A 13,521-nucleotide genomic window follows, 5' to 3' on the forward strand; every position below is an offset into this window, starting at 1 on the left:
CAACCCTAACCTGCTGCTTTCATATCCTTTGATAGTCCGTGATCAATCTGTCACTGCAGAAAATATTTTATATTGGGCTCAAGGGTACGGAAAACATAATCACAGAAGAAATAGTTACCTGAACTAAATATCAATTATCCCCAAACATAGGTCACATTGGTCATTGTCTCTACTAGCACTCTTACCTTTCCCCTAATGAGTACAAGTATCCCAAATTAAAGGCATGTTGGCTACACTGTACTTGTACTTTCTTATTCCAAGAATAAATGGAACAAAATTGATCTACCTGAGTAGATGTGCAGAAAGAAGTTTCCCAAGTTCAATCATTGTTAGTGTTGAACTTCCTTCACCTTGATATTTGGAAGAGCAGCTATTTTTCATGAACACTACTTAGGTTCCAAAGCTGCTTGGAAGCTCCAAGTCCTATCTCTCCTAAAGTTGGAGTATCTGGGCCTCAAAAAGGCAATCTAAGGCCAAAGCAAATAACCCTCATTCCAAGATTACGAAGACAATATCTCTGGATTCTTACCATTTCTAGACCTACCTCAGAAACAGATCTGAAAAGAAGACAAGAAGAGTCAGAGCTGAGTTTTTAGGTGTACCTATAAAAAGGTTAAATATTGCCTGTGACTGTTCAGAACTCGTGGCTTAAGATGATAGTGTGGAGGACAGAGAGAAGATAGTGGCTAACTCTTGACCCTTAGTAATTCCCAAAGTGGCTGCTGAAAACGCCCCTGTTCCTCTACTTTGTATCACGTAGATTTACCAGAACTGACATCAAAGCTCAGGGCAAATGCTGTGACTGACAGAGCAGTAGAGCCTGAATGGTGGGGATGAGAGACTAGAGATAGGACTATAACTCTAACAGGCGTGGGAGATTGCAGAATATGTCCCAAGGCCTGGTCACTGTTGATTTCCTAGTGTGTCATGTGCAGACAGTCATCACTGTTACTACTCTGGACATGAGCACATTGAGAGTTTTCCAGGGAACTGAATGGAACTGGCTTTCCAGGGACAGCTGTATTTGCCAGGAAAATGGAAAGGGGGAAAGGAAAGGCAACACTAACTAGAACAGGAAATGGCACCGAACAAAGGACACAGAGGCTAGATCCACCTTATCCTCTAATTTGGAGTTCTAATTCTCAACTTCAAACGTTTTACATTTTTCACCAATTGATCAACACCTTCTTTAGTCAGACACCTTAGATCTCTGCCTTGTTAACAAAAGGTGCCAGAAAGTGCTTCTCATTTCTGTTATTTATTGTTCTCAGATGAGAATTCTCACAGCAGGAGGGATCCCAAAATAATGAACCACCACCATCCAAGCTAATATGGTGCACCCATCAAATGACTCGGTCCAAGTCCTCAAGCTAGCTCCCAGGTGGACCAGGGTTCTCTCTATCTGAGCTGGGGAAGGGTCTCTGCATAACTGGAACCATATCACAATGCACCTTTAGAATAGTTACTGGGGGGAAAAGAGGTCTGAAAGGTTTCAGAAGTGAAAGGGCAGCTCAGTTCGTGTCCCATGATCTTAGTAACAAGGCTTGTGGCTCTGGCAGATGATGAGCAGTCTGCCTGCATCATCAAAGCAGATTTTTTCAGTTTATTGCAACAATGTGACGTCATGGAAAAAAACAAGGGCTGAGAAGTCAGATGGTTCTCTGATGACCCCAGTGGCCTCTTGTACTCTTTCCCAGTGTAGGTTCTACAATTAATCGAGCTTGATGACAAATAAACATGAACTATGGATAGATATCAATATGGGAATCACAAACTCAAATTTCTGAGACAAGGAAGGATTGTAAATGTGTGGGGCTGGCCTACTAGAGACAAAACAGGAGCCTCATGTTGGTCCAAAGGAAGCAAGCAGGGCTCACTGTGTCTCTGGAAGAATTCAAAGACCCTCCCATTACCCTGCTGCATGCATTGCTTATCTGGACTGAATGAATCTGGGTATGTCATGGAGTCATCTGTGAGTCGACTCATTTACATCAGCACCCTTATTTTACCTAAAGCACATGTCCCAGTCATCCTCCTTTTAGGTTAAAGTAGTTATAGTTCACTGTACTGAAAACCCCTTGGTATGGTTTGGATATGGTTGAATGTGCTCCCTAGAGGTTCACATGCTGGAAGTGTGGCCCCCAGCATGGTGGTGTTGAGTGGTGGAACCTGTAAGAGGTAGAGTCCAGTGGAAGGTGACTGAATCATGAATATATCATTCTCTGAAGAGATTAATACTAGTCTCAAAACATGAGTTACATCTCAGGAGACCAAGCTATTATAAAAAGAGCAGATCCCTCTGCTCTGCTCTGGCTTCCAGTCTCACCCTGTGTGCTCTCCCTTTCATGATATATATCCTCTTACTAAAATACCATGACCAAGGAGCCCTCACTGGAAGCTGAACAGATTGTCTCACCAATCTTGGACTTTGGTCTCCAAAACTATGAACTTAAAAAAACATTTTTTATGTGTTACATAGCCTCACATGTTTTGTAATAGCAGCAGAAAATGGACTAATATGGCTCTGTTGCTCAATTTTTTGAGGGGTGGGGTGGGTTTAGTTCTACAGCTTATTCCAAGGCATAAGTCAGACTACACTCAGCCAACTTCCTTATACCACCACCTCCAGAGAGCACATCCTATCCTAATTTTATGTGTCACCTCTTTTGTATAACTCTTTCCCTTGCATCTCCTTCTATTCTCACCCTGCCCTATCCTCTCAAATCCTGTAATTACTACTGATGATAATGCTCTACCCCAGCCCCTCCACTAGTTTCCATATGGGGAACTCAGCTATATCAGAGAGGCCACCAAAGCCCAGTTTCCTGAGAGCCTCCATCAGAGGTCTAGCTCCTATTTGGAGAAAAAGGCCCAAGTTGATTTCATTCACGTACATCCTCTTTCTCCCTGGTCAACAAAGAATCAGTCATCGTAAGGGTTGATACCAAGTGGGCACTGAAGGAAGCTCTCTGACCAAAACCTTGACTGAGGCAGAAACCTCTTCTCTGAGAACTGTTTATTCAGCAGGTAAAGAATTCATAACTTGTGGCTTTTCCCAGGTTTTCAGTTGAAAACTAAAATATATAAGGACCCTAAACTGTTTCCCAGAAGTCTCCCGGTGAGTGGTGGTGGCACCACTGAGGTTCAAGGCCCAGTACCTTCCTCATGGCCAGTCAGGCTCCTTCACCACTAGACCACACAGTCCATGCTCAGCCAGTACTCAGCAACCTCAAGCTCTAGGCCTGATGAAATAGATTTTCCAAAAACAGAGCTGTCTTCGTGAACAATTCAGCAAAATTTCTCTCTCCAGCTGTAAGTTGGTCTTCATGTTGCAAATATTGGTGTTAATTAAAAACATCCACCTTCTACAGTTTCGACAACAAGGAAAAAGCACCACGCAGAATGCATTCCTAAGCACTCCTCCTCAAAGCACTTATAAATGTGTTTTATTTAGGATACGTTTGCTAGGGGTTCTGACAGATATTATCATTCCCAATTTTTGGTCCCAGTGACAGAGTTGGGGCTCCGGGGGTGGGTGAAATACCACAGAATAGTTATTGTCAGAAGAAACAAAAATACTGTTCCTGGTGTACAGCGTCTACAAGGTTCAGCTTTCTGCATTAGTAACAGGAACTGTACCTACCTGAAATTAAATGTATATCCGTTGAATCACTAAAAATTTTCTTCAACAGACTCTTAGGCTTTCTGACAAGAACAAATGATGTATGCCAAGGCCATACACATTCCAAAAGGGACAATCCAATATATTCAATAACTGAGATAAGATTACTTCCCTATATTTCTGTTACAGCCCAGCCTTTTATTAGGCAATCTTCATCTAAAATAGTCCAGAGCATAGGGGATCACATAGAATGAACTTCATTTCTTCTGGTGCTTGTATCTGGTTGGTGTATTTGTTCTGCTTCACTACATAATTCAGACAGGAAAGAATCAAGCCAAAGCCACATCATTATGAATGAATTTCTTCATCTTTAATTTCACACAGTTTAAAATACAATATGAAATCAGGCTACAGTATATAAAAAACTCTCCAGCAAAATGATGTGCCAGCATCAGCTACTAAAATAAACAAACAAAAACTCCCTGGTAAGAAAATTTTTTTTTTGCATTTAAAAAAAAAACACATAGACACTTACATCGCTACATCTCTAAGCTACCTCAGTTCTGATTTTTAAAAAGCACCTGCTTTTCCTTTTTATCTCACTTTAAAATTTTCAGCTTTTAAAAAATATAAATTATATGAAAATACAAGTTGGAAAATAGTCAAACACAATATAACATCTTTTCACTCCAATACTTCTCAGCTTTAAAAAAAAAGTATTCTTTAAAAAAAAGTTCAATAACTGAGGCAGTGTTCCTGATAGAGATAATTTCATTTTAATATATATATGTCATATATGTATATGTATACATATATTTATGGTTCCTTGACACTTCTTTGGAATGTAGGTAAAAATTCAACAAATTTATATAGACCCCAACAGAGAAAGCAGCATGCACAGCATGACTAGAAGAGAGAAAATGTATTTTTCCCCATGAAGGTTAGGCAGGTTAATGCTCTAAAACCCAGAGTGCTCATCTCCAAAGTGAGGAAGGGCACATCTGATCTTGGAATCCTACCACTAATCCCCAAGGCCACAATCAGGCTCTGTGTAGGGAAGTCCCTTCCCTGAATGCAGAAAGGAACCCAAGTGACTCTGGGCCCAAAAGCCAAAACCCATATATAGATTAAGGCATCTCCAGGAAAATAATATGGGTTTCACCCAGCTAGACCTGATTTGCCTGTCTTTCCTCGGAAGTTAACATGTGTTTTTAAAAAACATAAATGCAATGATGCTGCTACATTTCCAGTGTATAAACCACCCACCACTCTTCTTGGGATGGTCTCTGGCCTTTGGACAAAAGGGGAAAAAGCATATGGCCAGATGGACAAAGGTGTCTGCACTAATAATACACTAGCTACAAATCCTGAAAATGGTGGACATGGGGAGAAAGGGCACCTTAGCGAAAGAGTGGGCTGAGGAGTACGAGGAGGCACTTTCTTACACCTATCTGCTACTGGAATTGCAGGCAATGGATAAACTCACAGAAGGGGAGTTTTCAGCACACTTTTCTTAGGAAAGGCTGATGACTCGAGATGGCGATTTCATGCCTGGTTGTAAACAGTAAGCAATGACCGATACCCGGCCTTGATTCTGCTCTCGCCCAAAACTAAAATATGAAAAAACTTCACTAGAAAGTTCAGGTATTATTTCAGCTGCAGTTTTCCATGTTCACAAACTACACGCACACGCGCACGTGCACACACACACACACACACACACACAATCTCTCTACATCTCTCTGCCAGTGCCCTACAAAGATCACACAACCTAAGAAAAAAACAATGTCATCCAAACAGTTCCACCTAACACTCCCTGAGCAGCTCCTAAAATACTTGGAGAGCTTCATTAAGGCACCTGCATCTGTAAGATCAAACTACACAGCTGAGATCACTCTGTGTTCGCTTTACATGTATATGTGCCAATTGGTCCATATGGGGACCCTTGGGGATCACAGAGCTAGTTCCTGATAAGCTAATCCTGAAAGGGGATCTGGGAGTCAGCAGCTCACCAGGAAGATATGCTACAAGGTAGTTAGCACTTCCAGTTTCTCAGCTAAATCCCCAAAAGAGCCAGCCCTGAGAAATCCATCTGCACTGTTTCTTCCCCTCGCTCACGGTCATGGCAGTCCTATCAGCTTCATAACTGGCAGTGTCTTCAGTGGGAGGAATTCTAAGTACATTAGCATACTTCCTCACTATTTACGTGTTGGGGTTTGCCCCAAACATCATTTTTAGATTTGTTTCACAACCAGCATAAAGGTAACTCCCTTTCTTAACTGTATTTAAACTGGGGGAAGCTAAAAAATATATCCAAATATCATGGATCACCTTCTTTTAATCACTCAAGCTCCTTTCCTTATTTCCTCTGCCTTCAAGTCATTCCTCCCTTCTCCCATTAACCTTCACTCACCTGCTTCCAGGGCAACAGATCTAAGCACGAGGCCCAGTGTCATCTGCACCACCTCCTCTGCATGCGAATCTCATCTGACATCCTATCCTCCTAGCTGCAATTCTGCAAAGGAAAGCCTTTGCACATCTCTTCCCCAAATCAGCCAAGTCACACTGTGCTGAAATGCTTCCTAAGTGTCTATGGCTGCTAAGATCCAGCAAGTCTACAATCTTCAGTTCCATGGTGTTTGACATCACTCGGTTATCTGTCAAAAAGCTTATGTTTCTCTCCACTGAACACTGGGGATGGGGGCAATAAATGTGGGATGCTGGAAGAATAAGGTATAAAAGAAATTGGAAAAGAGTGTTAGTTTGGAACAACACGCATTCAGGATATGCTTCTTAAGACCTGAGGGGGTAATGCCCATGCACACAGCTTTAATTCCAAGTCATCTATGTTACAGGTAGAGAATTATCAAGAACCAAGTTAATCTTCCTCCTTCAATTTCCTTTCCATGGCTTCAGCAGTGCTCCTACATTGACCATAGTCCAAACCCAGGGCTGCCAAAATACATTCAGTTCACAGACCTAATGTTTTGTAGCTCAACATTAAGTCTAAACCCCGAGAATCCATAAATGACAAATAAGTAAAGGGCTGTGACAATATTTTAAAAATTATAGATGAAATGCACACACACACACGGTTCCCCTGTGCCCAAATCAGCATTAATATTTCCTTCATATATAAGTCACATGAATTTGGGATCCCTGATCTCAGTGGCTGAGCTTTGCTTTTCCAATGGGGTCTATATAAACAGTTTTCTTTCAATGTGACAGAATCCTCAGCCAGCAAATAAGAACAAACTTGCATGATACTGCAATACTGAGACCACCTTAGAGCTTAAGACAATTTCTTGAGAAAAAAAAAATACTGGCACAAAATTTCATAAAATAAATTTTAACACAAAAACAGTTTGGACCCCTCCCCATGAAAGTCCATCTTTTTTCTTTCGGAAAGCAGAGTGAAAGGTACATGATCCTTGGTTTTTTTAGTCTGTCCCCCAAAGAAAATGTTCTTATCCCACCCTCCTCATTTTTCCCTCCCAGATTTAAAAACAACAGTAAATTAATTGCCTTTCACCAGTCTTGGATTCTTGATGTAACAATTTCTCTTCCAAATGGGTCCATAACTCAAGATGTGTTTCTGTCATGGATGATTTTACAAAATGATTAGACACATTAGTTGTTTCTTTCCTTAAACCAGATCCTTCAAGCTTCTAAGACCTTTACCTCTCTTCTGAAAATCTGCTGAAGAACTCTGGCCCCTCCACCCCACAAATCCTGGCTTTCCCTTTCAACCACGCACAATGGATTACAGCTGCAGCTCCCTTAGCTCCCACCCCTGAATGTAAAAAATGAGTTCTGGAAAATAAAAAATAGAATAACAATTAAAAATTAAGAGTCCGACCAACACAGTTGTTCTCTGAAAGGTCGCAGAAGGGTAGCCCCGGCCCTTCCATGTCCATCACTCATCAGTATCTGGCTTGACATCCAACATGGCATGGAGCTCCTCGGGGGTGTAGCCCAGCAGGCTCTGCAGGTCACAGACAAAGCGGTACACATAGCGTTTACCCGCCGTCTTGTGGATAATATTTTTGTCATAATAGTAGCGTAGACCGCGGCTCAGTTTCTCATAATTCATCTTAGGCTTGTTTTTCCTCTTTCCCCATCTTCTTGCCACCTGCAATTTTAAAAATTTTAAAGGGGTGGGTAAAAATCTATAGGTTATCTTCCAAATATGTATTTATACGTCAATATTGATTTATGATGGACTATCATGTTCAAATAAGAGAATCAGATCTATGCACCTACAGAAAGTACTTTCTGAACTATCTCCTCTATATTCTATTTTTCTTAAAATGCTTTAATTTTTAATTATCACACAGCAATTACATACATTTATGGGGTACAGTGTGACATTTCAACAGGTTTGCATAACATGTAATGATTAACTGGCATGTATATCACCTTGGCTATGTATCATTACTTTCTGCAGGACCCTTCGAAATTCTCTGCGCTAGATACTCTGAAATATTCAATTAGTTGTCAACCATCCTGATATGCTGTGCACACAGCAATCTTCTCTCTTGGGCTCATTCCCGAGCTCTCTCCATTCCCATTCCCACACTCTTCTCAAGCTCTTAGAACCTCTGCTCTTTTGCCTACTTCTATGAGACCTGCTTTTTAGTTTTCATATTTAAGTGACAACATGCAGCATCTATCTCTCTGTGCCTGATTTTTTCACTTAATGCAATGGTCTTCAGTTATACACATTTTGCCATGTTGCTACAAATGACAGAATTTGTGAATTCTGGTTTTTGAAGGTTGGGCAGGGGTGGCAGTTAAGTTAGTTATTTAAACTGATGAAATACAGCGACCCTAAACTTCTATGGAATGAGGGAGGTTAAGAATTTGGTTCCTAGAAAAAAGGAGTAGCTACACTATCTACTTTCTTCTTTCCTATTATCTGTAGTAGAATTTTCTTGCTTTGAAAGCCTGCAATGTGGAGAAGAGCTAAGCTGCAATTGTACCTGCTTGTCACATCAAAAGGAAGCATTCTTTCTATACATGGTACAAATATTTTCTCATGTCTGCCAGAACAGAGATCTTGTCTGCCTTGTCCATTGTTTTGTATCATCAGAATCAGTCATGGCACAGATTAACCACTCACTAATCATGGCACAGATCAACCACTCAATGAGCATTTGTGTAATGAAAGAATGAATGGATGAACAAATTGCCCCAAACTTCCAAGGCCTCTTGAACTGATCCCATGCACAGGCACGAAGACACAGCCTTAGACAAGTGCCAAGTCTGAGAAAGCAACTTCACTGATGAAGGGCCTACCATATGCTAAGCACTTCATGTGCTTATCAATTAACCTTAGAAAACAAATGGGAAGTGTGCATATTTTGTTTTCCAAAAGATGAAACTAAGGCTCTGGCAGGCTGTACAACTTACTCAAGGTCACACAAGTAGTGAGCAGTAGAGGTGGGATTGCAGTCCTACCAAATGTCACTCAGGCCCTGGTCCAGGATAAGTTTTCTCTCACCCTCCCTCAACTCTTAAATTGCTCCTTTCTTACCTCATCTGGGTCAGAAAGTTTGAATTCCCAGCCATCTCCTGTCCAGCTGATAAAAGACTGACAGGATTTATCAGTGAGTAATTCCAGAAGAAACTGCCACAGCTGGATTGGTCCACTGCCTGGAAACACAAGGTGTTGTGAATCATTACACCACATATTCAGTGCTCTCAGCAACTAATCCCATTATACAGCATCTCTTCCCGAACCCTGCCTCCCGTCTCAGACTGTAGTCAGGAGAAAATAAGGTCTACATGTAGCACAAATGCTGGCAAGAGTACTCTGAGCTCAGACAGACTAAAACAAAGGACTTTCTACCACACATGCACAAAAAACATGTAAGATAAAATATCCATTGCTTTATTTTTATTGACTGAAGAGTCAGTCCATTTTCACTGCTAAGCAAACTCTAGAAAGAAAATACAGGGTCTTTCTTTGAAATATTCTAAGGAAGCATAAACTTATGCACCTTCAAAAAGTAAGCCACTATGTTTGCCTGAAGAAGAAAAGCATGAATTAAGGGATGTTTTGCTGATTCCAAACAGAAATCAGAACTCATCAGAACTCAGAGCATTCCTCTGTAGTAGGGAGCCTCTGGCATCTGATTTGTGAATGGGAAGGGAAACAGATGCCACGCCGTCACAGTATTCCTTACCACCATCGCTGCAAGTGCCAGGCCATGTATAGGCAAGCACCCTAACAGAGCAAGGAAGGCATCCTGACTACATGGGATCAATCTGACACCCAAGGAAGCCTGGTGGTTAGGTAACAACTGGTCCAGACTGTCCTTATAGGTCCAATGTGTACGTACACACACACACACACACACACACACACACACACACACACACTATTCTCTTGACTTAGCATCAACATTCTCAAGATCTTAGCTCTAAAGGAGGCCTGGCGTACCCCACCAGTCATTTTATCCTATGTTAAAGGGTTTATACCACATCATCTCCTCTTAGTAGACCTTTCTATTCTAGATGATAGAGCCACCAGCAGCTCCTATGTAATTTGTGGGTTTAGCTGGAGAGGCTAACATGGGTTTGATAGTGCGTGCGTGGTTCATTACCTGTCTACACTGTATCCTATGACACCATCTCACACACCATCTGAGGACAGGACTGGGAATGACCCACCCACCATTTGAAGCCTGGGATGCTCCATCTCATAAGACCTGACTTTCTAAGGCTCTAATCTTTAGCCTTAGAACTTTCCAGTACATTTGATCCAAAGTAAACTGAGATTCCACAGGAGACAAGCTTTAAGATCCTCTCCATCTAAAAGAGAAGCTTCCTTTATGCTCTATATGGCTAGTCTCTTGTATATCTTACACTTCTTTAAGGTGTATTTGCCTACATCATTCTGCTTGCTCCTAAAATCCTCTCCCCACTCAAATACTCTGAGCTGGGCACAGAGTATTAACTGGGTATGAGCTGAACTGGGTACAGCAGCAGCAAAAGGAGCTCAAGAAAGTAATGAGGCTTTGGTTCAGGTCAGACTCTAAGCACCAAAGCAGCTTTCACTGAGCCTATGATGAGGAAACAGTTACTGACCTGTATGGTCAGCCAAGAGCCTACAGAAGCCTTCTTCCAGCAAATGACTTTCTAATGGTGGTTTCCAGTGCCCTCCCCTCTCTCAGCACACCTGAGCCAAATATGGAATAAGAGCTATCTCTGCCTCATCTTTTTTTTTTTTTTTCGGGGACTGGGATTGAACTCAAGTCCTTGCCCTTGCGAGGCAGGCCAATGAACCGCTCAGCTAAATCCCCAGACCTCTGCCTCATCTTTCTGAGAATACACCATTAGCTCTTTAAAGCCATTATGCCAGAAACTCCTTGCACATACCTAACAATAAAAGGATTCGGCAAATATCTCCAAACTAAAGCAACATTCGAGGAACCAGTCCAGAGGGGTGCAATGGTAAATCTTCACTTCTTGTCTGTCTACCCATCGTTAAAAAGCCAGTTAGTTTACAACTCAGGTTTCTCAAAAATTAAGTCAGCAGCTACTGGACTCAAAGCACCAAACATAGCATTTTATGAAGAATCCTTGGAGAGGCCATTCTAATGGGCCCAGAAGGAAAGAAAGCAAATTGCTCTGAAGAAATGCACTTTGAAGAGTCCCTGCAACATTACAGGTTTCCTGATGAAGTTCACGGGGACTGAAAGCAACAGGATCCATAAAGATAAACAAACACAAAAAAAAACAGCTACCCTGAAGTTCTACAAAGTCAACACTTCAAGCCTTGGATGTGTCCGGGGGAGGAGGCTGTTTTACGACCTCTGACAGAGAAGGAAACTAACAGGAGTCATGCCTCATTGTGCACCTGCCACACACCAGACTCAATGACACTTTAAGGCCACATCATGATTCCTCACATTAAATCTAGGGGTTTATACTGTTGGTATTCTTATTTGTTTTCACCACTTTATAACAGAGGAAGCTGGTACACTACATGGCTGTCCAACTTGTACAAGATCAGAAGTAGGGTAGCTGGGACTGGGATCCAGCCAGTCCAGCCCCAAACTTCTCATTTCAACAATACCTTACCCCAAGACAAGATCAGACTAAAAGCCTGGCATCTGAACTGCTTGCCCAGTTCCAATGGCTAAAAGGATTTGGCTTTTAAAGTCTATCATCTCTTCCTACTTCTCGCACTGGCCTCAGGGCACTAGATAGCTCCTCTTGGCTTCAGCAGCCACCCACACAGGTAATATTCCCAGCCCTGGTGGTGAAGTCCTCTAGTGATGGCTAGGTTATGCTATGCCATTATTTCCCTCTCCCATTAATTGTTCTAGAACCTCTCTCACTGTCTTAAAAGTCTCTGGGGCCTAATTTATCTGGCTAAGGAAAGGGATGGGAAGATGGAGAAGTTCTAGGCATTGATAGAAGCAGCAGGCACATGCAAGCACTGGGGAGGAAATTCAAGGGACAGCACAGTCTCTGCCTTCAGACTTCCAGCCACAGTTAGGCAAAGAGGACTTCATTCATACACAGGCACCAGCTCAGACCAGAGAACCTCAGAGGGAATTATTATTGCTCTTTTCCCCTAGCACCATTTCCTGAATTGAAATGTCAAACAGTCCTTTGCTTCAGCCCTTTCTCTGTGTGTATCAAACAACTGAAGTCTATGAATACGGCCCGGGGACAGGGTGAGTCCTCTCTCGCTAAGCTCATTACTGTGAGCTTTCCTATGTGCAGAGGAACATTAAAAAACATTAAACTTGGACACTGGAAACACCAGTCTTTGGTACTGTGTTCTCAAACTCTTTTTTTCAATAACAAGAAAGGGAAGAGGGGCGGGGACAAATAGGAAAAGCTGATGCCTTGGGAAAGCAGAGGAAGTTGAAAGGGAAGAAACAACTCTGGTTAGCTTCATAGCCAGGAAGGCCCACACAGTAGCACTGTCAGCTCAACTCCCCTTCCCAGATGCTACAGAGGACTCCTTCGAGTGCAGCTGGCTGACAGGCACATATAGTGTCCTCACCCATAAGGGGGCCCACTCGCACCGCAGATGACAGGACCCCATAGTCCTCCTGAATCATCCTCTCTGGTGCCTTTTCCCTGACTTGTAAAATTGCCCTTCAGTTGTGGGGAGCAACAGAAATGGGAAAGGGATAGAGTTGTTCTCCCGCTACAAATGCTGAGCCCTGCAAGAGCTCTGGCTTCAGAGGGCACTGGTTCCCTGGAGTGTCTCACACAGGAGCTGTTTCTGCAGCCCACATCACCCTCGCTTTGGGTGTTGCGGGGGAGTGAATCAGGGCCTCTTGGAAGCAGCTCCGGGGTCACAGTGCACCCTAATTCCACTTATCTATGAGCCCCATCTACAACTATACCCCAGACTGGGAGAAACAATGAATGGGACTCATACTCCCACCTACCACATAACCCACACTGAGCACTTCTCTTATGCCTGGAGCAGATGTGTTCGAGTAGTATGGCTGCAGAGCCCTAGTCCTTGCCTTTGCTCCACTGCACTCTGCAATGGAAGCCCCTTCCTCCATTCTCCTTCAGCATCCGAGCCCCTACATCCAGCCTATCCACCTACCTAGATGAACTGTGGTCCCAGTGACCTCCGTCCCCCCAGGGGCAGAGACCAATACCAAGAATAGCACCAGTCATGGGAAAAGGGAGCACACATGTTGAATGTGACTCACAATGGTGTCCCTGTCTGGGGCCCCAGGCAGTCAACAGCACCCTTCACCACACTGGCCTGCGGTGTCACACATCAGGAATCCAGCGGCATCACTGGGAAACTATGCTTCTCAAGTGGTGCTCTGAGCCACAACAACAGAGGGGTCCCTGTTAGGAGGAGGTCTCTTTCCAAGCCGGTGGGGGGGCACCCCACACACAGGCCTCAT

The 13,521-nt window shown here is 42.9% G+C and overlaps 1 protein-coding gene across 2 annotated transcripts in view; it reads right to left on the minus strand.

The window, feature by feature from the left end:
- Positions 1-4,016: 4,016 nt before the first annotated feature.
- The window catches only part of Ets1 (ETS proto-oncogene 1, transcription factor), a 125,477-nt gene continuing 115,972 nt past the window's right edge, over positions 4,017-13,521 (minus strand). For both annotated transcript variants that reach the window (XM_010605538.2, XM_010605539.2), the window contains exons 9-10: positions 9,159-9,277; positions 4,017-7,754 (exon numbers count right to left, since the gene is read on the minus strand). In XM_010605538.2, coding sequence (XP_010603840.1) covers positions 7,539-7,754; positions 9,159-9,277 — 335 coding nt within the window. In that variant the 3' untranslated portion in view covers positions 4,017-7,538. The remainder of the gene's footprint in view (positions 7,755-9,158; positions 9,278-13,521) is intronic.

The sequence above is a fragment of the Fukomys damarensis genome, unplaced genomic scaffold (assembly GCF_012274545.1).
Source record: "Fukomys damarensis isolate Sample0158 unplaced genomic scaffold, DMR_v1.0_HiC HiC_scaffold_16, whole genome shotgun sequence".
Classification (NCBI taxonomy): domain Eukaryota; kingdom Metazoa; phylum Chordata; class Mammalia; order Rodentia; family Bathyergidae; genus Fukomys; species Fukomys damarensis.